Genomic DNA, 24,217 nt, shown 5'->3' on the forward strand with positions numbered 1-24,217 from the left:
TTTTTTTCCCTTTTTTTTGTTAATTCCCCCCCCCCCCCCCCCCCAAACCCCCAGTCTGCTATACCAAAAGACACAAGTAGATAGAGTAGAATGTCAATCTGGACCTTAATAACAATCACAGGAAGTTGGACAAAAGGAATAGAATATCAATGGCAGGTGTGTGTCATTAACCATTACAGCAGTTATGAGAAAACAGTCAGTTGTTTTAGGTCTGTACTTGAGAAAACAGAATCCGATGGAATTTCCAAGCAGTCCATAAGATATTGTTATAAGGATCTCGGAGGTATTCTGTGGAAGAAGCAACGATGCCACACTCAAATAGTTGTCCTGGACATGTATATTAACAGACATACACTAAAAACTAGCAACCATGAAATCACTCCATAACTTATCTACCCCACATCACATATATTTCCATCCACACCATTTATTAACTTATGGGTTCAGCAGCATAATAGAAATAAAGATTAATTATTAAAAGAACAAATGATATACACCAAATTCCACATGCCTTGAATTTTTCTAGCCAATTAGAGATCAGGAATGCAAAAATGGGTCCCGGCGCAATCACCTGATTGATGACCAATGACACAGAAAAACAGTATAGCTCATTTTCAGGTTATTTTTTAATGAAAAAGACACCGATAATAAAATGTTACTTCAGCTTTCATGGAGAAATAATGGAAAGCTCAGTATATAGCAAATATTGTATCAAAAAAGTAAATGAAGACAGATATTAACCACCTGACCACAGCCCCTTCATCAGACTTCACCAGGTAAAATTATCAAGTGATCAAGGCTTTTATTCAGAATCATCCATTTTTTCCTGTCGCGGAAAAAATACTGTGCATGGGCTTACTAGTTTTTCAGGAACCACTTTAAGGATCTCAAAAGGAAGTGCCTAAGTTTCCTAATACAATGATGAACATTCTGCTTCTTTAGCACTTGGTTAGACTGGGAAAAAAATACGGGACACTTAGCCTTCAGAAGATTATAGCATGAGACATACAGTAAGTAGGATGGCATGTCGCATGAACTGTTACTAATCAAAATACTGGAACAGGGACTATTGATGCTGACATTGCAAGCTTGCATACCTTCCCTGAGGCAGCCCATCTGTGCATCAGTAAACAGAAACGCCCCATGCAAAGAAGTAGGTGGTGGCCACATAGCAATGTTATTTTCTGGCCTCTACCTGGTGGCCTTGGGTGTTGGAGGGATAAAAGGTTCACTTCCGTCACATGGAGCGGAGCAATTCGATGAGAATACGCCACAAGGAAGGAAGCACAGATCTAGCTTTTTCAATTATTACATCTTCTGTCTTGCTTGTGGAGCACTGATTGCAGTGACATTAGTAGTGTGGATAGAAGATAATAAAGGCTGGCAGTGGGGCTTCGGTATCTCAACCGTAGCAATATTGAGCTCAATTGTCATTTTCCTCCTCGGATCTAGGACTTACAGGATCAAAGTTCCCACAGGAAGCCCAATGACAACCATTTTTAAGGTATGGTTCTAATATTAGTAGGTATCCTGTACATACATACTAAATTAAGGTAGAGTAATTCACATTGAATTATTTGAACAGGTTCTTGTGGCAGCATTTTCCAACTCTCTCTTCCCTAAGAATTCTATTGGTAATGTGTTAGACACGAGGGAAACCCCCCAAAACACAACTGAGATTAGTGAGGAAGAAGGACATGGAGAACAAAACACAGAAATTCAAACTGAAATGAAGGACCTCAAATTCATTGGTAAAGCAACAGTGGAGAACACTGCCTACCCATCACTCCACTGCACAGTCAAACAAGTACAAGACGTGAAAATAGTCGTCCAGGTCGTGCCAATATTTATGTCAACCGTTATGCTTAACTGTTGCCTTGCTCAGCTTTCCACATTTTCTGTACAACAAGCAGCCACTATGAACACATATATTGGTGCTCTAAAAGTTCCACCAGCTTCTCTTCCAATATTTCCAGTCATATTCACCATGATACTGGCACCGGTATATAACCATATTATAATCCCCTTTGCCAGGGCAGTGACTAAGAGTGAAATGGGCATTACTCATCTACAACGGATCGGAATGGGGCTATTCCTATCAGTTGTAGCCATGGCTGTTGCAGCTCTGGTGGAGATGAAGCGGAAGAGAGTTGCCGAACAATCAGGATTAATGAATTCAACTGAACCACTGCCTATCACATTTCTTTGGGTAGCATTGCAATATCTGTTCCTGGGATCAGCTGATCTCTTCAGCTTAGCTGGCCTAATGGAATTCTTCTTCACAGAGGCCCCTTTAAGCATGAGGTCATTGACAACAGCACTCTCTTGGGCATCACTAGCCATGGGTTATTACCTTAGCTCGGTGATTGTATCAATAGTAAACCATATAACTGGCAGGTTTCAGCAAACACCATGGCTCTACGGGAGTAATTTAAATCATTATCACCTTGAAAGGTTCTATTGGCTAATGTGCATATTAAGTGGATTAAATTTCTTCCATTATCTCCTATGGGCCACTCGCTACAAATACAGATCAACAAAGCCTGATGACAAGAGAGACCAACTTGATAACATACCATCAGAAGCCTAATTATAGTTGCTCATATATGTGATGTTCAAATGCTAAAAACAAAAAGAAGTAAGAGGCAGGGATCTGAGTAGGTAGCATACATTGTTGGTCATCTACCTAAATTATCAATATTTGAAGTTTCTAAAATCTGGAGCACTCGTTATCTTTAGGTGTTTTGGTAGCTTTATAAATACCAATTATGTACTTTGTATTATACTAATAGAAAATGCAGGCTATTACACTATATTTTCTATTTGCTCCATGACATCTAGCGCATGTACTTTTCTTCATACACAGTGTAATTATCAATTTATCATATAATAACATCTGAACTAGTAGTAAGCTACTGATGTAAAGGTCATTTGATAGAGACTTGGCAATGTAAAAGTAAAGGGAAGATACGTTACCCCAATGTCATACATTCAAGATTAAGCTACTAATGCTAAGAACAACAGTGAGAAGTACTTCAACAAAATTGGCAGTCGATCAGAGTATTGAGAACTAGAACGATAAGCTATTTGCATATAACCTAACCAAATTAAATGTTCATTAACAACTGTAGTAGGAAATCTCCATCTTTTTCGTCCTTGCTTGGTTCACCTGGCGGTCCTTGCGCTGCGCTACTTTCGAGGCCGTCAAATTGATGCTGCTTCATATAGAACTCCGTCCTTGTGTAGTTGTGTTCTGAATTCGGATAACTTTCACGATGAGAATTACAGAGGCAATGGAATTAGCAATTCAGTAACAGGAATTGATGAATATTACTACTTTACTAGGCTTAGTAGCAACAAGGGGATGTAGCTCAGATGGTAGAGCGCTCGCTTAGCATGCGAGAGGTACGGGGATCGATACCCCGCATCTCCAATCGTTTTCCTGATTTTTTTTTACTCTTGCTTAATTTTGTGACTTCTGCTAACTTTGCATCACTGGTATCAAAATGAATCCGAATATTATACTGCATCCTGTTGATCCTGGCCTATTTATTATCCTTGGCTAATAAATCTATCACATGATGTTGCTCACAATAATTATGTTGAATTTCTGGATTTTCCATCATTTGCAGCCATTGTCTGCAGTCGCTAGAAGGATTTGAATAAGATTTTGATGAATCTGTAGCTTTTTTGTGTGTAAACTTTTTATATTTTGTATACTTGACGAAAATTATAAAATCATAGACGTGTTGAAATAACTTTTCCAAAGTTATTTTGCCCATTGTTGCAATCTACATTTTGTATGTAGCTTAGCTTGGGCTTGGTTTTCCACTTCTCTTTTGTTCATAAAAAATAGCAGGCCAAAATCATTTCTTTGTAACTACTCCATTATCTTCAAAAGTAATTTGACTATATATACTGCTTCACATACAATAACTACATAAAATGAATTCATGACCATAACATTAGGAATTGTTGAGTGTGTACAACAACAATAATTACACTAATAAATTGAGATTGACCATATAAATCTCACTGTGAACTACAAAAATATCCCCTTATTAGATATTTTTCAAGTGAGGTTGGATGAAACCGATGATCAATCAGCCTCCTGTAACCCATCCAAAACCACTGACCCAACAAACAACCCGACTGCAGTCAACCCGAATGCTCCGGCCAAAACGGCCTGAGCCGCCACAAGACCCGCGGAATCATCGGGGATGACCACGATTGTTAAAATAGCTGCCACTAGAATTGGAAGCGCGGCGGACGCCAAAGCAGCAGGAGAGAAACTAGCCGACTTCTCCAGCAAACTGAGCAGCCCGAGTTCTTCAGCCTTTGAAAATAGCCCTAATTTCTCTATGGATGACAGTGTAAATCCTAGTTCTTCGGCCTTTGATAGAAGGCCAGCTTTCTCCACAGTGCTCAAAACTTTTCGCTTCTCCAATTTTTTGAACACATCCACTTCAACTTGTTCGCTGCCCTCGTAGAATAGTCCCGCTCCGAACCATTGCTTTTTCCAATTGTCATCAAACTTGTTCACCTGCATTAGTGATTCTTATTAGTAGTTAGTAGTATTACGGTGCTCTGTAACTCTGCTAGTAACAACAACAATAACATACCCAATGTATGGATTGATAAGATGTGACCTTACCCCTAACTTACTCTATGAGGCTAGATTGATTGTTTCCATGACTCAACTTATGTGAGTGTGAAATACGGTCCCAACTCCTCTAAAAAGAGAATTTATGTTGCTAGAGATTGATATTTTTTGATGAGTGAAGATGGAATTCAACTCAAATTTTTCCATTAATCTCCACCTCAAGAATGTGTATAGCGGAAGATCACAGAATATCGAGTCAAAAGAATTGACATCATTACCAAAATTCAAAAGTCCGAGCAAAAGTTTAATATCAGTTCATGTTTAATTAAATTAAACATAAATTAGCTCTACCTCTGTGTTCTACTGTTCTTCCGATTTGCGGTGCCAAAGAGAAATATTCAAATAAAGTAGTTTAAAAATAACAAATCGTGTGCTTAGTATATCCGATATTTAAAATAGATAAAAGAAATACATAGATATTAATCATAATTAGGTCAAGAATGTATGATTTGGGGTAAATATAAAATAGTGATGTAGAATGATATTTGATTGCAAGGAAAGAGTATGATACCTTCTTTTTAGGAGCCATGGCCAATATTCGCGGGGCGGTATTGGAGGGAAATAAGCGGCGGCGAAATCGGGGCTTGGTACTAAAGCCATGCTCCAAGTTACTCAGGTAAGAAGTTGTTGTAGCCGCCATTGAAGAAGAGTTTCACCTTCTCTCAATAACTTCTCTAATTGCTTCACAATATTATTTTCTTCTCCGCAGAAATCTATGGCTCCAAATTATTCCACCAATCAAAATCTAGCTTATCCTATCTGCAGGACCGGGAAACTTCATATGACGTGGCTTTGCAAATTTATCAAATTCCAAATATACCCTCAGTTTTGCTCATATTTTCCTCAACGTTAACATGTCTTTTAATTTGAACCTATGCCCTCCAGTATAAAATTGAACAATTATTCATACGTGTCCAATTGAAGTACATAAATGTCAACTAAGGTCGAATTAAAGTTTTTAACATTAGTTCAATTAACTCATGGACTTGGATTTTCAATTGCTTCCTAGTTTGTGTCGGATTAGAATTAAACTACTACATTAGACTAGTTTTAGTAGGATTAAAACACTTTATGATTCAGATAATTCCTAAAATTGTATTATAAAAACTCCTTAAAGAATTTCCATAAGATGGTCATCATGAAGATGTTAATCTCAATCTTTGTTGCTCTGCTTCTGCCTTCACTGATTTTTTCAGCACCTGATTTTCCAGTGTTTAATGTTGTTGATTATGGTGCAGTTGGAGATGGCTTAACCGATGCAACCAATGTAATTTTTAGACAATCCATAATAATTACATAATGTTAGCTATTAGGTGGTATTTTTATGGAACTTTTTGTGTGTGTTCTTTTATAGGCTTTCATCAAAACATGGGAAGCAACATGTACAGCATCGTTTACTTCTCCGACAATGTACGTTCCTTCTGAAAATACGTTCTTGCTTCATCCTATAAAATTGGAGGGCCCTTGCGTATCAGCAGGCGTCACTGTTGAGGTACTTCATTAACTACCAATTGTAATTCATTAAGTGTTTGAACATTGCTACGAAGTCATGATTTCAATTCAGCTTTTGAACATATATATGTGGTAGGATCATAATTTCAATTTTTTTAAAAATATAAAATTTGATGCATAATTAGTTTATATTTTGTAAAGAAAAAATGTATGATCTGCATGAATAAATTGTTTGTATTATGTGAAAAGATTATATTAATTAATACTAAGTTTGTGAATGCAAACATTTATTTATAAAAGGAACATGCAGATTTGTATCAATGCCATTTTGATATCCTGTCTATGAACTATGATTTGCTCATTTGGTAAAACTCTACATAAGAATTGTTTTTACAACTTGTGGATTTTCATATTTATGAGAACAAATACAACTTAAGAAATACAAATGTCATGTCCAAACAAAACTTCAACTTCATATCAATTTAGTTTTAAATCATGATTTCATATTGTATGTTCAAATCGGTGTTTAGACATGTGAATATGAAATCATCCATATTCTCTAAAAATGATTTCAAATCATAATTTCAATTTTTCTAAAATGTAAAAACTTGATCCATAATTTTATATTTTGTAAAAACCAGAAAAAAAGATTCATCATTTTAAATTTGCAATAAATAAATAAGACTATTGCTTGACGTGAAGAGATGTGAAAATGTTATGTTTAAGAATAACTAGTTATAATAGTGGATTTTATAAAATTATCTATATTTGAAATTTTGTAATAGCAAACTTTTTATTTATAAAAGAAACATATAGATATGTGATTTATCAATCTGATGTTTTATCATATTATGAACTATGGTTTGTCCATTTGGTAATTTTAGATTGTATTAGAATTGAGTAAATTTATATAGTTTTTCCAACTTCTAAAATCCCGACTAAAAATACAAATTAAAAAATTCAAATTGCATGTTCAAATAAAGCTTCAACTCTGATCTCAAATCAAGAATTCATATAGTATGTTCAAACGGGCCTTAAGTACCTCCCACCTTTTAATTAACTGATTTTGCAGATAAATGGAAATATAACTGCACCAAGAGAACCTTCGAGATGGAGGTGTTACGACAATCGTTGTGATAAGTGGATCCATTTTAAACATGCTAACGGCCTTACAGTACGTGGGAATGGAACAATTAATGGTCGTGGACACAAATGGTGGAATGTAAATGTACGTCAATTCAGTAAACTTTTGTTTTTGTATATTAGGTTAATGCAATAAAATCTTTTAAAGTCATTTGTGTTCTAGATTTCTAACATTTTTTATTACCTCTATTTCCAGGACCGCCTGAGACCAACTGTAAGTTTGTGATGCTCTGGAATCCTTTCATAAACATAATTATTATTTTTTGGGTAAAAATGACTTATGATAACAAATATTTGGCATTTAATAACAGGATTCTTTTGTAGGCTTTTGAAATTTCACATTCAGAAAACATTAGTCTAACGGGACTGAGCTTTATGGATAGCCCTCGCATGCATATTCATTTTGAGAAATCGAAATCTGCCAGAGTCACAAACATAACCATTGATTCCCCAGGAGAAAGTCCTAATACTGACGGTATTCATGTTTCAGGCAGCAGAGATGTTTTTATTGATTATTGTCAAATTGGAACTGGTAATTTTGGACATACATATACATATTTATTCGTAGTGATTTTGATTTTTGTAAAGATCGTGTTAAATGAAAATGCAGGAGATGATTGTATCTCAATTGTTGATGGATGTTCCCATTTGAATATCAGCAACATAATATGCGGACCAGGGCATGGTATAAGGTTAGTTTTTATCTCCTCTTGAATTTAATTTTTGTGTGAGAAGATTGAATAGTAATTGAACGTAAACCGGATCTGGATGCAGTATTGGAAGTCTAGGCAAGCATGGATCTAATGACAACGTTGAAAACATTTTTGTTAGTGACGTCCTGTTCGTAAATTCTACAAATGGTGCTCGAATAAAGACGTGGCAGGTAAAGTGTTTACTGTATGTTAAAAAAATCGAGCATAGCCTAAATACATGCTACTTTCAAGCTCTGTTATTTGATAATTTTTTGTTTATATTTGATCAGGGAGGCAAAGGTCATGCCAGTAACATAATTTTCGAGAGATTATGGACGCAAAATTCATATAACCCTATTATTATCGATCAATTCTACTGTGATGGTGAACATTGTACAGAACATGTAAGTAACTTTTATTTACAATGTTCTGCTTCTGGTGATGAAAATCGACTTGTAACGCGTTTAGTTTAATGGTTGTTGTAGGATTCAGCAGTACAGGTTAGTAATGTTACTTTTAGACATGTACATGGAACCTCCCAAGGGGAATTTGCTGTGAAGCTGGGTTGCAGCGCGTCTATTCCCTGTACGGGTATAGTATTAGAGGACATAGATATCCGTTCAGGTTATGAAGATCAGGCTAAAGCGTATACGAGTAATGTACAAGGAATCGTTATGGGTCTAAACATTCCTCAAACTCACCTTTGAGAATCAGGAGACATAAATTGGTGACGATTAGCCTTCGAATTTTCCACTACAATTGATTTACGAGTAAATTCATCATAGCGTTTGTTAATGAATTGTGGTTCTAATGTTAATGTGGAGTAGTTTTTTTTTTTTTGAATGATTCACATCTCCCTATGTTATAAAAAAGATTTACTATAATCTTCTGTTATACTACCGACTTATATGTGAGAAATTTTCCTAAACAATCACCATGTTTGAGAAATTGCATTGAAATTTCACTTTTACTTCGTTTACAATTACAATTATCACTCAACTATTCTTATTTTCCTCAAAATAAACAAAAATAATGTTTCTAAGCAATTTCTCAAACATTAATGATTGTTAAAGAGAAATTACTTTTATGTTATATTTTCGATCCATATATATCTTTTGACGTTACAAAAGTGTTGCTCAAATTTGTCTTCCCTCCATTAATGTCTTCCATTTTTAGCCATAATGACATGCCAACTCACCATATCGACCTTTCTTCTTGGCACAAAAATGAAAATAAGATTGCCAAGTCAACTAGGATAATAAGATTATCTTATTAAACACATTCATGATTCATACCAGATAATTTTCAATATATTAATCTCCACTTGTATAAGTCATAATTAATTTGACATAAAGCACCAGGGTGGATCCTTTGACCCTTTTTTTTTTTTTATATACTCATATATTTTCTTGTCTGACAAAACTAATATGCTTTTGGCATTTACCTGTACATAGTTTCTTTCGATTTCGTCTAAGACTTTGTTGATATTCGATTGCGATGCAATTTGGAAGAAATTTAACATTGTTATCATCACATCCTAAGCTTGTGGTCTCCATTAGGCAGGCCGCAGGTACCATTCAATTGAATAAATCAAACATATACCAATGTAATATTTACTTTAATTTCTCCTACATTGGTAATACAACTAAATAATACTCCTTCCATTTCAAATTAATTGAATTCACACTCTTTAAGAAAAGTAGATTAAGACATAAATTAGGCATAACTTTCCATTTTTATCCTTATTAATTATTTCAAATTTATGATTAAAATAACTAAACATTAATTAATAACTAATTTCAATACTAACTAATGAAGGGAAAATTGGAAAAAATTCTAAAAATAGTCTAAAAAATTGAACAGCTAAGTTAATTTGAAAAATGAAAAATATCTCAACAATTCAATTAACTTGAAATGGAGGGAGTATCTTTAGTGTCAACAGTCACCTGATGTTTAATTATTAAGTTATATCAAAACTAAATTTTAGCGGACAATAACTTAATTGTCTCTAAATATATTTTTAGTGACATTTAATACTCTTTATAAATATTTCTAAAGCCTATAGTGACATTAGATCTAATGTCAATTAATTAATGTCGGTAAAGGCTTTAACGCACTTTTTGTTAATGTGCATATTTATTGGTGATAATTATTTTTTTGTGATAATGGTAATCCGTTTGTTTTACTTTTACGGCAGGTCATTGGATTCACCGATCAGTAATTTTATTGTTATCAAAATCAGTAATTATATATTTATATTGGATTCAACTTTTAAGGTTTTTACCAATTAACATGTTGCATTTTTAAAGCAGTAACTTCTGATTTAATATTTGCTACACTTTAGTGATTTTTTTTACGCATATCATTAGAAATACTAGGCTAATATCGCATGTCCAAAGATGCCTAGTTGGGTTTTGATGATGCACAAATCACGAAAATCACTATTGACAAGCAAAACTAATTATAAATGATAGCTTGACCTCGAAGATCAATAAAAAAAAAATATTTCCGTCCACTTTTAATTGACATAATTTCATTACTTAGAGTCAAGCCTTAAAAACTTTGATTAGTATTTTAGGATGTATCTTTTCATCATATTTATATACAAAAAATTGCAATTTATAGTACTTTTTGTATAATTTTTTTATATCTAAATTTTTGTTTAAAATATCGAATTAATGTATTCTAATTTAACTTTGAAAATTAGTCAAATTAATTTTCGAAAAACACATGACAAATAAAAGTGGACGAATTGAGTACGCACTATGATTAGTAACTACTCCCTATTTTCTCTCTCCATATTTACTTATCATAACACATTCTTTAAAAAATAATAAATGAAATGATAATTTTGCTCTATTATTTTTTATTATTATTAAGTCATTTAATAAGAAGGATATAAAAAAAATAGATCATTTTTTACTTTTCTAAATTGAACCAGTGAAATGGATATTTATTTTTTAAAATACCACTCATATACAATAGGATTTAAGTTATATGTATGTTGTAATTGCGTGGATATTATGGTGACAGTCACGAAGAATTTCATAGCTATAATATAATTGGCAAAACAATTACTATTTTGATTCTGTTTACACGTAAATTGTTTTTTCCATTTTATAGAAAAAAACTTTAAAGGTATAGTATGATACACGATACATCGTGGAAACTTTTGAAGTCTTCGTGTTCATCTAAAGTCAATGCCATTTAATGCATCAATCAGTTTCCTATTAATATGTAGACCTATAGAATAGCAAGTTTGATAACCACTTTTATTATTTTGCATAATTGTAGCATAAATAAAAGTCTTTATCTGGAATGACCCGTAGCTAAGACGTGCTACACAATATTTCATCCAATTAAAGAAAAAAAAAATGGAGAAAAGGAAATTCACTTTATTACTTTACTAATCATAAAAGAAATATCTATTTATCTAATAATAATGTTGACCATTAACCATAAGGGAGATTGAGTTATGTAGTGCACACTAGTGACTACATTTTTTTTTATCAAGATATTTTGTACACATCAATAACTTAAGCGTATTCTTGATTAATTATAAAAGGGTACCATGAAAGAGTATTTTATTATGCCTAATTAAACTCAAAACCAAGGACTAAAGTGTAAGAAACACACAAAATAATCATTCGGATTTCAAATATTTCAACAGCTAATGATAATTTTCACGGCCTCAATAGAATTACTCTCTCTTAAAAAAAAAAAAAGACCTAGTCCCTCATCTCTTTAATGATAATTTTCATGGCCTCAATAGAATTCTCTTTAATTTGGACGAAGTTTTAAGAAAATAAAGAAGATTTTTCAATTTCATTCTAAATTAAAGTTATATTAAAATGTTATTTTATTTTTTGATTTTAAACATGTCACGTGAAAAAGTAAAATTAAAATCTTACCAAAAGAGAAAATGAAATTTCTCTTTGAAACAAACTAAAAAGGAAAATAGATCATTGTATACCTCGGTCACTTATTTTTTCTTTTAAAAGTTCATTATCATTAATATAAATAATAAATTAATCCTAAACACCTCCTCCAGTGGATTTACTTAAAAATAATAAAATTAATGTTGGCTTAATTCTTTGGAGTGGAATACTTATATAAAAAAAAAAAACCCTTTCTTATTCTTACCCAAAAAAGAAATAACTGAATTTCCACGCATTTTCTGGCTTGAGATCTTCTTTCGTATATATATATAGAGGCTAAAACCCCAAAGCTGAGTTGTGAATTCTTATTATTCTGCCGTTCTTGATTTTGCTTCATAACTCGTAAGTCTCTTCTCCCCTTTTACCCCACTCGATCCCTCTGCATGAATATATAAAAAAAATACAATTTTTTTATTTGTATGCGTAGTTCATGGCTTTCTTGATTTGGTGTTATTTTTAAGTTTTTCTGTTGTTTCCCCTTTTCTTTTCTCTGTCGTTTTTGTGTGTCATTTTGTGAGAAAAACTGTATAAAGAAAAGGGTATTTAACATATGTACTGTTGTGGCTTTTTTGAGTTTCTTGGTTTGAAAGAGACGTGTCTTGGGTTTTGATGAGGTTAATTTTTTTTTTTTTTTTTTTGAGATTTGACGGTAAAATAAAACTTTAATGTCGATTTGTGGGATGTGGCTTTAATTCTGCTGGCATATCAGTGATAAAGGAGTAATATTTTTGATATTTTGCGTTGGGTTTATCAAGAGTTTATGAGGTTAGACTTCTCAAACAAACCTTCCTCCTCCTCTGCCACATATTATACAATAATACCCTGAATATTCATTCTCACAAGTGGGGTCTGGGAGGGTAGGTGTATGCAGACCTTACCGTAACCCTACCTTCGTGGGTTAGAGAGTTTGTTTCTGATAGACCCTTGTACCTGGAGAAAAACGGCCGTCCTTTAGAGAGATTGTTTGTACCCGGAGAAAAACCACTTTTTCTTTTCAAAAGGTTGCCCTCCTATTGACCTGTTATCTTAGGGAAGACAAAGCCAGGGAAAAACTGAATCATTACCTCTAAATTACTCCTTTTTTTATACTGAAGTACTGATCTTGTGGTATTCAAATTGAATCTGTAAACTGGTGTTTCTTTTGTGTAATTTTGTGTTTGACAAATTTCTGGAGGGTTAAACTTTTCTACTGGAATCTGAAATTTCCTTATATTGCTGGTTAGTGTTATAAAGACAAGTATACTTGATCCAATTGATTTTGATGTTATTTCAGCAGGTTTAGTGGATCAATATGTGGATATCTTCGTGATTAAACACTCTTAATATCTGTTTTTTATGCTGTCCTTTCAGAATATGGGCAATTTGTTCTGTTGTGTTCAAGTTGATCAATCCACTGTTGCGATTAAGGAGCAGTTTGGCAAGTATCAGGATGTGCTTGAGCCAGGGTGCCACTGTGTACCTTGGTTCCTCGGAAGCCAGTTGGCTGGTCATCTCTCCCTCAGGGTGCAGCAACTAGATGTGCGCTGTGAAACCAAGACGAAGGTCTACTTTTTTAATTCCTGTCTCTGAATTAGTTTTGCTTGAAATATATGAGGTAGCATCATACACTATTTAATTATAGCATAAACTTAGTAGGTGTAAGTTTGTCCAAATTTATGAGTTATGCTAATACATTGATTGCTATAATATTCAGGATAATGTATTTGTCAATGTTGTCGCATCAATTCAGTATCGTGCCATTGCTGACAAAGCAAATGAAGCTTTCTACAAGCTAAGTAACACTAAGGGTCAGATTCAGGCATATGTTTTTGATGGTCAGTAACTAAATTTTCACTTTATTTCCTGCACTAATGATTGCTCATTGGATACAATTTTTAATAAGATATGACAGATTTTGACTTGTCTGTTCTTTATTTCGTCAGTCATAAGAGCTAGTGTTCCGAAACTCATTCTTGATAATGTCTTTGAGCAAAAAAATGAAATTGCTAAGGCTGTGGAGGAGGAACTTGAGAAAGTAAGTGGATTCTTGATGATTTTTCATTGGAATCATTGATCTTATTCATTAATTTGATCCATAAAAATGGTTTCTTGCTCTCTTACAGGCTATGTCAGCTTATGGATATGAAATTGTTCAGACACTTATCGTTGATATAGTACCAGATGAGCATGTGAAGAGAGCTATGAATGAAATCAATGCTGGTATAAACAATTTTTTTCCTCTGATTAAGCCTTGCCTTACATTCTTACTGTTGTAATAGAAAGGGAATATACAATCCAGTTGAAGGATTTTCCATTTACCATTATAATGATCATTTCGTGGATAAAGATATTTAAACGTGGATGCAAAACGTTGCAGTTTTAGGAATTGTAATTACATTGGTTTCTTCCAGGCACCTTGAAGATCAGTCTGCTTTTTTTTTTCTACTTAATATTTTGGTGTGTAGAGTAGACAGGCACTCAAAGGCTTGAGGGTGGAAATATGAGAATTTTTGGTTGCCAAATTGAAAATTTTGGTACTCTTGTTGGGTCTTCCTTAGTATTTTCATGTCCTAACTATCTTCAACTCTACAGCTGCTCGGCTGAGGGTGGCTGCTAATGAAAAGGCAGAGGCCGAGAAGATTTTGCAAATTAAGAGGGCTGAAGGAGAGGCCGAGGCTAAGTATCTCTCAGGATTAGGTATTGCACGACAACGTCAAGCAATTGTGGATGGTCTGAGAGACAGTGTGCTAGGATTTTCAGTCAATGTGCCTGGAACTACGGCAAAGGATGTTATGGACATGGTCCTCGTCACCCAGTACTTCGACACCATGAAAGAAATTGGCGCTTCCAGCAAATCATCTGCTGTCTTCATCCCCCATGGGCCTGGTGCTGTAAAAGATGTGGCACAGCAAATTCGTGATGGACTTCTTCAGGCTTCTGTTGGGCATTAAATCTTTATTGCTCATGAATGTTAAGGATTTCATATCAAAGCAAGTTTTAGTCTTTCTTCCTTCAGAATCTGAAATATGTGGTGAATTAACTTTGTTAGAGATTTGTGAATTCCGATACTACCTATGTTTATAATTGGTTTGCTATGGTTTTGAATATTTACAGAAGAATTGTGTACAGAATTTTCAAGTTCCATAAGATTGTTCTACAGCATTGCGTATTTTTGCTACTACCATGTCCCGATATATTTGGAAGCAACTCATTTTTTATCTGCTATGCTGGCACAATTTATGTTTCGCAAGGTTGGTTTTTAAAGCTTCCTTATCATGGTACTTGAAGGCTCATCTCTAAGAACCTCACATAAGTAGGTATTTTGCTTATCCCGCATTTTGATTGAAATATACAGGTGTGAATTGTGATGTCTAAAGTTGCGATATTGTGGAGGTCTTAAAATGGATGAATGCTCGACAACAGACTGATGATTATGATGACTTTTTCTTAAATAAACTCAGCATAGTCAATTTGTCTGCTAAGCTTGTTTAATGTAGGTGGACAATCTACTAAATATTTGACTGTGAAACCAATTATTATTGTAACATTAACTTTGAGGTCATTGTTGGAACTCATAAACATTAAATTCTAGATCCACTGTTGGACTTCAAAGTAATTCTAGGATATGGACTTAGCTTGCATAAATAGTCATAGGAGATACTCGAGGATAGTACGACTCTAAGAGAGACTACCATTGTTGTTGCAACTCAGGGCTTAAAAGCTAGAGTAAGCCCCAGTTTAGCAGTATTCGCTGCATCCATGGCATTCAACTCTGCTCCAATACTCAGAGAGAGTGCTGAGAAAATATTGTTCTGGACAAGAGCACCCAAACTGCCATCACTTGTAACTCGAGCTTTAATCAGCATGAAAGGAAACAGGCAATGCTGAGCCCCCAGTGCAAGAGTCGTCTGATTGCTGACGAATCTATGTGTTAACTCAGCTGCAACCCCAGTGCTTGTTAAGGGTAGAATTGGCCGGTAACAGTGAGCTCTCAAAGTATCGGCATTATCGCTCCTGCAAATTTTACTTGCATCAGAACATTGAGCGTGAGAAAAATGTGGCATTCAAAGAAGAAATATCGAATCACACTGGAGAAGATTTACAGAGTGAGTGAAGCAGAGAGAATGTCAGTATCGAAGCTCAAACCACCACTGCATTCCGCCAGTGTTTTCGTTGCTGTATCGAAAGAGATTTCAGTTCCAATACTGAAAAATCCAATTCCTGTGACACCAGATAGACTTAACAGTGGGCTTTTTTCCAAACTGATGCCTGTTGCAACTCCAAAATAATTATTCATGTACTGCACTTCCACCTGTTAGTCATTACATGTATAGGCGTAAGAAAGGAAAAATAGACTTGTCATATAGAAAGAAGAGAAAATTCTAACCTTATTAGACCTCTGATCTGGTACACTCAACTTCACTAGTGTACTTAATCCAGGTACAATGTCATTAACTACAATGATCATACAGTAATTTTCAGAAAGCAGACTACAAGGAGGAGAAAGAAGGGAAAAAATAACAACAAATACCTTGACATTTGAAGTATAAGCCACAATCAAGCAAACTGGCACGATTGTGAATTGGTGATTGTCTGATATAATCTCCATACAGAAGATCTAATGTAAACAAGTAACATATAAACGTTCGAATTAAGAGATTCTCCAGCATTGAAGCGCGACAGAAATCATAAGTAGAAGGACATCTTTTAAATTTTTCATTAGCAAATATTTTGAATTTGTATGTGCATGACATGAAGAATTAGCAGCTGAAATAAATGACAGCAAGTACCTGTAGTATTTTTGCCAATATCAGAATATATTCCTGGCTGCTTGTTCATCTTTTTTTTTTAATCCCCAAGATTGAGGTCCTGATATGTTAGTTTATCCTTCCTTTTTAAAATGATGCTTGAAGTTGATATCTGCAAGCAAGGTAATTACAGGACAAATATGAAGCTTCCTTATGAATCGAGATTTCACGTGTTAGGAAGCTTCCCTTCAGAATATAGTACAAGAGAGATTAACAGATCCATTAATAGGTACCTACAATCACTTGTTTGGTAATGTTGCATTGTTCTACAGAAGAACATTTTTCCCTTTTTGCAAACTGATGTATTGCTAGATGACTGAACTTTCTACGGTTAATCACTCATGTATAATACTTAATTATCATTCGAAATGCAGACTTAGGATAATTTGTTCTTCAAACAAGCCAAACGAGAGCTGCAAGTTACAAAGTTCTGGAGACCTGATGGAAACTACACCCGCGGAAACTTCAATCGTGTTTGAAATATCAGTGCCAAACAAACTGTCATGCACTTAAACAATGAAGAACAAAAATGTGAAAGTAATTCAACTGATTTACAATACTTATTTTCCTATCATTTGTTCATTCATTGTCTGATCCTCTTTACAATCTTGTTATCTGAAAAATGCGCTCTGCTTTAGGCAGGGTTCTATAGACACTATGTGTAATTTACATACAAAATTACAAAAAACAGAGAAGCATCACTTTGCTTTTTTCTTTTTCTTTGTCAAGTGGCTCGATAAGGGATCGAATGGAAGGCGAGCAGCATTTGCATTAGCTGCAATCTTCCCAGCTTCATTAAACAACTCTAGAATAACCTCTCTCTGGTCTTCCAAATCCTGCATTTTAGCATCAATTTTCTCCACTTTAAGTTTGAGTTTTTCTAAGTCCTTTTCATCATTGGGATTCTTCTCTATTTTATCCTTCTTCTTGTCATCTTTTTCATCCTCGTCTTTCTTTTTCTTCTTCTTATCTTTACCTTCCTTCTCATCTTTATCGTCTTTATCATCTTCATCCGAATGCTTATCTTCTTTCTCCTCCTTATCATAAATTTCCTCATTTTTAGTTTTCGTTGAATCGTCATGTTTTCCTGTATCATCCGTCTCTGGCATTTGTTACCTTTGCTAGTTTAATTTACCACTCGAGTTCTATTTGATGACGGATTAACAGCCTGAAATAGTTTCAACAATGGTCAATTTGTGTTGAAAATATATAAGGCAACAAGAATTGAGAAGCTCCATCCATGGCCCTATTATTTCTCTGGCATGGATACAAAAGAAGTAACATAATTGAATGGTGTGTGGATTTTCAGAATTGGCTGATCATATAACCAACAAATCATGCTACATTTAATCCGAACGGCTTGTAGGCTTAATGTAGGCTATGATTCTGAATCATGTGATAAAGTGATAGATACCCTCTGTCAGGGGCAGATTTTCATTTTTAATCCGTCTAAAATAGAATATAGTCTTTATATAATTAGAAATGATTTAACTTTAAAATTCTTCTTTTATCCCTAAGAAGAAATAGATGGTTTATAGCTAATTTTGTGTCAAGTCAAACAGTGTCACATAAATTGAAACAAATGAGAGAATAGTAATAACATATTTTAGACTAATACTACTAAATTAGAAATCAAATTTAAAGTTAATTGTTGATTGGATAAAAAATTAATAAGACAAGGATTTCTATAGGGTAGGCAGGAAAATCTTTTTGGTTTCAACTCTCAAAGGATAACCACAAAACTCTCTCTTTTTTTTCTTTTTCACCCAAACACTTGTAGAAATTTTTTATTTTTTTTTGGCAACCAATGTAAATATTATTATTAACAAAAAAGCCACTTACAAGCTAAAAACACCATTCCTCCTTACCCCTGCTAAGGAGTGAGTGCGTACAAGGTCTCAAACTAAAACAAAACTAATTCTAGGTACATAAATTCTGCCAAAAACTTCTACTTCTAATAGCTCTTTTTGAATCTTTATACATGTCTATCCTTCCCACTATTTCACAAGTGATTTCCTTTACTATGTCAGAATATTGTAAGCTGACTCCTTTAAACTGTTTCCAGTTTCTTGCTTTCCAAATATGGTATACCATAGCCCCCCACAGTGCTGCCACCACTTCCTTTTTGAATTTCTTCCAATGTTTCTTCTTTATCAGTTCCAATATGTTGTTCAACTCTCTTGCAGGCAGGTTGATTTTTGACCAACATAGCAATGCATCTCTCACCTTTGTAGCATATTCACAGTCTACAAACAAGTGTTTATTAGTTTCCATCACTGTATCTTGGCATAAGCAACATTTACTGTCATCCACTTGTATCTTCATGTTCAATAACCTTATTTATACGTATCAAGTTGCCTTGAATGCTGTGCACCTAACATGACATAAAAGCAACAATAACATACTCAATATAAGCTCATCAGTAAAAGCAACAAGCAAATGTGTGTCTATAACATATGTGTATATCTCATTTGTTTCAATTAAGAGTTGAGTCAGAAAACGCTTGTCAAAGTTGGAACAGAATTGAGTCTTAAAGCTTGAAATGCAGTAAAAGAAAGATATCATTATCTTTCATTTTTATATTCGTGGAATAGAAATCAATGTCAATACTTTTCACGACAAAATTACATCAAAAAATAATCTTGTCCTATCAAAAATCTCACCCCTTCAATCTCGCCCCCATGGCTCCTCTCCTTTTTTTTACTTATTCCAACAGTTAAAAGTCAATCATCCCAACTTGCCCCTTTCCTACACTTTTCACCTCTTCCCATGTTTGTAATGAAACCCCCCACCTTTTCAACCATTGTGGAAAAAAAGGGAGTTTTTCACACACAAGCTCTCTTTTCTTCACAATTTTTCAAAAGAATAGTTGACTAATTTTTATGTGTAGTGACTGTGTCTACTACATCAAACGGTCAGATAAACTTGGAAGTCTTCTAAAGAAATTCAAAGTGGCAGGTGGCATTGGATTTATACGTATCAAGTTGCCTTGAATGCTGTGCACCTAACATGACATAAAAGCAACAATAACATACTCAATATAAGCTCATCAGTAAAAGCAACAAGCAAATGTGTGTCTATAACATATGTGTATATCTCATTTGTTTCAATTAAGAGTTGAGTCAGAAAACGCTTGTCAAAGTTGGAACAGAATTGAGTCTTAAAGCTTGAAATGCAGTAAAAGAAAGATATCATTATCTTTCATTTTTATATTCGTGGAATAGAAATCAATGTCAATACTTTTCACGACAAAATTACATCAAAAAATAATCTTGTCCTATCAAAAATCTCACCCCTTCAATCTCGCCCCCATGGCTCCTCTCCTTTTTTTTACTTATTCCAACAGTTAAAAGTCAATCATCCCAACTTGCCCCTTTCCTACACTTTTCACCTCTTCCCATGTTTGTAATGAAACCCCCCACCTTTTCAACCATTGTGGAAAAAAAGGGAGTTTTTCACACACAAGCTCTCTTTTCTTCACAATTTTTCAAAAGAATAGTTGACTAATTTTTATGTGTAGTGACTGTGTCTACTACATCAAACGGTCAGATAAACTTGGAAGTCTTCTAAAGAAATTCAAAGTGGCAGGTGGCATTGGGTCCCTGAACATGGGATGGCGCAGGAAGTAGAATCCAAGGGCTACTGCTACCATTTTTGGTGGCACTGCATATAACACTATTGTTATAATTAGGCACACGATTATGAACAATTTCGTCGCTCTTGGATCCCTCCAGCTTACCAATGCTTGGACCCTTTCTCCCTGGGTTGCAAAATCACCTAAAACTGTTTGGACCCTTGCTGCTAATATTCTCAACCTGTCATACCGCATCCGAATTATTTCGGGTGGTTTTGAACTTGGTATTGTGTCAAATTCCTCGTCCAGTTCGTCCGGGTCTACTGTTTCTGATTGGGAGATACGGGTATCCATACCTGCAGGTATTTTAGGCCTGAACCGATAATACCATACACCGATCAAGAAGACGTAGAGAAACCCGGTGGGGACGATTAAATCTGGATACCAAACTAGCACCAAGTAGAGAACATGGACTAGTATGGTTGTTACTGGGTTTCTCCACCTTCTAATGTCATCCAACCATTTTGCTAATCCAACAGCCCAAGCTAACACGGCTACTATGCGAAACCAATTGGCTTTACTCTTCCTCATGCTCCATGTGTGAGAATCTGCATCCAACATGTACCGAACTACCTCTGGACCCAAAGGTGGCTCGGATCGAGCTAACCATGCTGCAACCATTTTGATAGCTGCTCCTCTCAATGCCTCTTGTTGAGCCACCCCAAGTGGGCGTAGATAATGCATCTTTGGTAACACTGGCTGCCCATAAACAGCACATGTTTCTGGTAACAGTGATGGACAAACAAATCGGATTGCAACTTCAATTTCGCCCATTTTCTTCAACCCAGACCGCAACAGAACTAATAACGGATAGGAATTTGTGTACACTTTGTTATTCTCCAATGTAGAGACTCGTATACGTACTTTTCCTATACGGTAATCAGGCTTATCTTCACCACTATCAGCAAACATACGCCAATTGTCGAATACTCCAATTGTAAGAACTGTACAAGGATCGTATACTTGCCACGTGTACTGCTCGTTCCAACGCGGGTCAAAGGTATCGGTTATGGTCCGAGTCCGGACCCATTTCTTCCCGTATTTGGCAACACAGTAAGCATCCGTGGATCCTTTTCCCGGACCCTTGGATTTCAAGGGTAACAACCCGCGAGCTCCAAGAATACCCAGCTCCAAAATACCAACAGCCGGCTTCCATAGCTGCTTAGCCGTGGGCCTGAAATCACTACACACGTGCGCTGCTTCATCCAGCACGTGATATCCTCCTTCTAAGCACATCCTCAAGTGTAGCCTCCCGCAGTAGGCCCCACCTGGTCCACCTTCCAATCCGAACCACTTGGCTGGCACGAGTCGCTCATCGAGCCGTTGCTCAATCGAGCTCACAGGAATTATTATGTGCCCTAGAAGGGCTGGATCCTTCGTCGTACGGTCCTCTACAAGCAAGATGAGGCTATCTTCAAGTGGCTCGCCGGCGACGAAGATTAAATCTTCGCTCCAGTGGAACACTGAACTGTGATGATTCATTGTCCCTCTCCGAGTTCTCACGGATTGAAACCCTAGCTGAGCTTTGACTCTTACCTCCGGTGCCGTCAACGGCGGTAGATTTGGAGCAATATGAAGGTCCTGAGCTTCAATCACTGTGATTCTAAGATACCATAGCTTGGGAGATTGATAGACTTTTGAGCGAGTATGAGCCACGTACGGTGCGTCTGAGCTGCACGATTCAGGAAATGCATCGTCTGCTTGAGTTCCAATCCAGACGGAGAGTTGAATGTCGCCGGAAACTTTGTGTTGGTCATCGGCGCCACCTTCGAGATGATACCACTGAGGAGCAAGAGGACTATCCGGTGGATCTCTGACTGGCACATCGGAGAGGTCGAAACAGACTCCACCAAGGAAATGATCCGACGCGCTATCCCAAACTGAAATTTCAAGTGTTGAATTGGTAGACTCTTGCTTGTTGTGGCATAGGGAGAAGACCTGCTGCCACTCTGGATTCGACAACAGTTCACCAGGCCGGATAATGGCTGGTTTCGATCGGAGAAAATGGTTAGATGTACGGATCTTCACGAATGGGCTTTCACTCGGTGCAAGACCTCTAGCTTTCACAATTTTAACAAATAGATAGTGCATTGGTTCAACGAGGTCGAACGCCGAGATTCTTTCTGACTCTCCGCCGACTTTACCGGATATCACCCTAGGTGAATAGTCTCCGTTTGGCCGTCTCATAACTCTCACTCTTTCTCCAGCTCTCCCTGCCTGCATCCTCTTCACCTCCTGTGGTGGGTACTCAGGTGGTGGAACAGGAACACTCATCATCGGTGGACCACTCATCATTGGTGGACCCTCCTCATGCCGGTGACTACACTGCTGCTGCTGTTCCGGCGGCATATTCATCGGTGGAGGAGATTCCTCTATCGTTACGATGGGCGGAGATTGTTCCTGCGCTTCCATAGCAACCTCCGTGGGCATAGGAATTTCTAGCATCCTCTGGCGGGGGTCTTCCATGACAACGTAAACAGGGGTCTTCTTCATTTCTTCCTGCGGAGGAGGCTGCTGCTGCTGTTGCTCCGGCTGCGGCGGTGGCGGCTCCTCTTCCTGCACCATTTCATCATAGTAATAAATCTTCAAACCCAGCTCACCTCTAATCCAACTAAAAACACTCTTTTTCTCCAAAGGGAAGTATATCAAACCCTCTTCTCCCCTCCTCGCAAACTGGCTTCCATACAACTTCACTCTCCCTAAAAAATGATTCTTCCTCGCATTCCCATTACTCAGCTTCTTATCATTGAAAACCTCAATATCTAGCTCCTCAAACTCCATCGTTCTGGGATCCGAAATGATGAATTCCAGACCCTCGTTCCATTCTGGGTTAAGATTTCTACACACAGTCGAAGTCCGCTTCTTCTGACCATCAAAATCCACAACAACATACGGACTGGAACTCCCTTGCCCATCCTTTGGTAGTAGATTCCGTGCGTCAAGAATTTCCACCACAAGTTTCCGAACTAGCTGTGGTGGTCTTGACGGCGGTTCTTGCTGTTGCGGTTGCTGCTCCGGCGGTGGCCCAGATGACATATTCATTGTTTCATAGTGTAGAAATAGCCATTAATGGCGGTGAGCATGGGCCGCGAGAGTAAAAAAGAAACGGAAGAGATTTGTTTGTTTTTTCTGAAAAATTTTCTGCTTCTTTTGTCTGTTATTTGCCCTTTTCTTTTCAAGTTTTTTGTTTTGGGTTTTTTCAATTTTTGGTCTTTTTCTTGTTTGGTGATGGTAAAATGGTAATTTTGAAGAATGTTTATGGAGGTGTACGACAGTGACAGCAAATGCCGTAGTTGATGCGATCTCCACGGTTGAAAAAATAGAGATAAGAATTGTATTCCAATCTCTCTCGTGAAGTTTCCTTTATTTTAATTTTTTCACTTTTCGGCTTCTCTCCTTTATTGTTCTTCATTATAATAATCCTAGTTTTTTCAGTTTTTTTAAATGAGAAAAACATCCAATAATTATATATTTTAATAATATCAAAAGGTACTATGGATTATTAAACTAATTAAGTTTAATTTTTTTTTAAAATTGAGATTAGCTTTATGCTTTGTGGAGAGCTAAGGTGACGCAGACATGGAGTTTGTCTCAAGTTATCCTCCCTTGTATATTATTTATAACCGATAACTAACTATTTTGGCAAATTGTTATTATAATCAACGGTAAAGTCACGTAAAATCAAGTTATACTATTTATATATAATAAAAATTAATTTTTATGTATATATAATTAATGCTAAATTTTATTTGACTTCTTCGTATGTTTACTACTCGACTTAATTTGGTATTTATACTTCAGGGATAAGCCATCATCTAAATCTAATGCAACTCATGACAGGTATATATGTGATTAAAAGGGGGAGGAGGGGGGGGGGGGGAGAGGGATACTTAGGGATGAACCAGCCA

General features: G+C 35.9%; 7 protein-coding genes and 1 non-coding gene across 13 annotated transcripts in view; 4 read left to right on the forward strand and 4 right to left on the reverse strand.

The window, feature by feature from the left end:
* The window catches only part of LOC102581856 (protein NRT1/ PTR FAMILY 4.6-like), a 5,882-nt gene extending 2,778 nt beyond the window's left edge, over window positions 1-3,104 (forward strand). For both annotated transcript variants that reach the window (XM_006367007.2, XM_015305214.1), the window contains 2 exons: window positions 1,064-1,504; window positions 1,586-3,104. In XM_006367007.2, coding sequence (XP_006367069.2) covers window positions 1,064-1,504; window positions 1,586-2,590 — 1,446 coding nt within the window. In that variant the 3' untranslated portion in view covers window positions 2,591-3,104. The remainder of the gene's footprint in view (window positions 1-1,063; window positions 1,505-1,585) is intronic.
* Window positions 3,105-3,360: 256 nt separating this feature from the next.
* Window positions 3,361-3,433, forward strand: TRNAA-AGC (transfer RNA alanine (anticodon AGC)). The gene has a single exon. It is a non-coding gene; the product is annotated as a tRNA-Ala (tRNA).
* Window positions 3,434-3,893: 460 nt separating this feature from the next.
* LOC102582737 (uncharacterized) lies at window positions 3,894-5,400 on the reverse strand. Its single transcript, XM_006367009.2, has 2 exons — window positions 5,175-5,400; window positions 3,894-4,543 (listed from the first exon to the last, which is right to left on the reverse strand). The coding sequence occupies exons 1-2, from the start codon at window positions 5,301-5,303 to the stop codon at window positions 4,100-4,102; spliced, it is 573 nt and encodes a 190-aa protein (XP_006367071.1). The 5' UTR covers window positions 5,304-5,400; the 3' UTR covers window positions 3,894-4,099.
* Window positions 5,401-5,792: 392 nt separating this feature from the next.
* Window positions 5,793-8,759, forward strand: LOC102584834 (probable polygalacturonase At1g80170). The gene is made up of 9 exons (XM_006367016.1): window positions 5,793-5,930; window positions 6,018-6,155; window positions 7,188-7,343; window positions 7,455-7,472; window positions 7,583-7,790; window positions 7,869-7,950; window positions 8,033-8,141; window positions 8,241-8,354; window positions 8,436-8,759. Exons 1-9 carry the CDS (start codon window positions 5,793-5,795, stop codon window positions 8,655-8,657), a joined length of 1,185 nt encoding a protein of 394 aa, XP_006367078.1. The 3' UTR covers window positions 8,658-8,759.
* Window positions 8,760-12,120: 3,361 nt separating this feature from the next.
* Window positions 12,121-15,045, forward strand: LOC102583071 (hypersensitive-induced response protein 1-like). 5 transcript variants are annotated; one of them, XM_006367010.2, is made up of 6 exons: window positions 12,121-12,230; window positions 13,239-13,430; window positions 13,582-13,702; window positions 13,811-13,902; window positions 13,991-14,087; window positions 14,460-15,045. In XM_006367010.2, exons 2-6 carry the CDS (start codon window positions 13,242-13,244, stop codon window positions 14,816-14,818), a joined length of 858 nt encoding a protein of 285 aa, XP_006367072.1. In that variant the 5' UTR covers window positions 12,121-12,230; window positions 13,239-13,241; the 3' UTR covers window positions 14,819-15,045. The 5 variants fall into 5 exon arrangements, with proteins under 5 accessions (XP_006367072.1, XP_006367074.1, XP_006367073.1 ...); XM_006367012.1 differs by lacking the exon at window positions 12,121-12,230 and adding an exon at window positions 12,426-12,653; XM_006367011.1 differs by lacking the exon at window positions 12,121-12,230 and adding an exon at window positions 12,643-12,889.
* Window positions 15,046-15,295: 250 nt separating this feature from the next.
* On the reverse strand, window positions 15,296-16,733 carry LOC102583846 (mitochondrial outer membrane protein porin of 36 kDa-like). The gene is made up of 5 exons (XM_006367013.2): window positions 16,658-16,733; window positions 16,399-16,485; window positions 16,255-16,322; window positions 15,971-16,179; window positions 15,296-15,881 (listed from the first exon to the last, which is right to left on the reverse strand). Exons 1-5 carry the CDS (start codon window positions 16,704-16,706, stop codon window positions 15,575-15,577), a joined length of 720 nt encoding a protein of 239 aa, XP_006367075.1. The 5' UTR covers window positions 16,707-16,733; the 3' UTR covers window positions 15,296-15,574.
* Window positions 16,734-17,373: 640 nt separating this feature from the next.
* LOC107058943 (nucleolar protein 58) lies at window positions 17,374-17,784 on the reverse strand. Its single transcript, XM_015305213.1, has one exon. The coding sequence runs from the start codon at window positions 17,782-17,784 to the stop codon at window positions 17,374-17,376; it is 411 nt and encodes a 136-aa protein (XP_015160699.1).
* A 2,064-nt stretch (window positions 17,785-19,848) lies between these two features.
* On the reverse strand, window positions 19,849-23,642 carry LOC102584166 (protein QUIRKY). Its single transcript, XM_006367014.2, has one exon. It carries the CDS (start codon window positions 23,349-23,351, stop codon window positions 20,208-20,210), a length of 3,144 nt encoding a protein of 1,047 aa, XP_006367076.1. The 5' UTR covers window positions 23,352-23,642; the 3' UTR covers window positions 19,849-20,207.
* Window positions 23,643-24,217: the final 575 nt, after the last annotated feature.

Source organism: Solanum tuberosum, unplaced genomic scaffold, assembly GCF_000226075.1.
Source record: "Solanum tuberosum cultivar DM 1-3 516 R44 unplaced genomic scaffold, SolTub_3.0 scf00695, whole genome shotgun sequence".
Taxonomy (NCBI): Eukaryota; Viridiplantae; Streptophyta; class Magnoliopsida; order Solanales; family Solanaceae; genus Solanum; species Solanum tuberosum.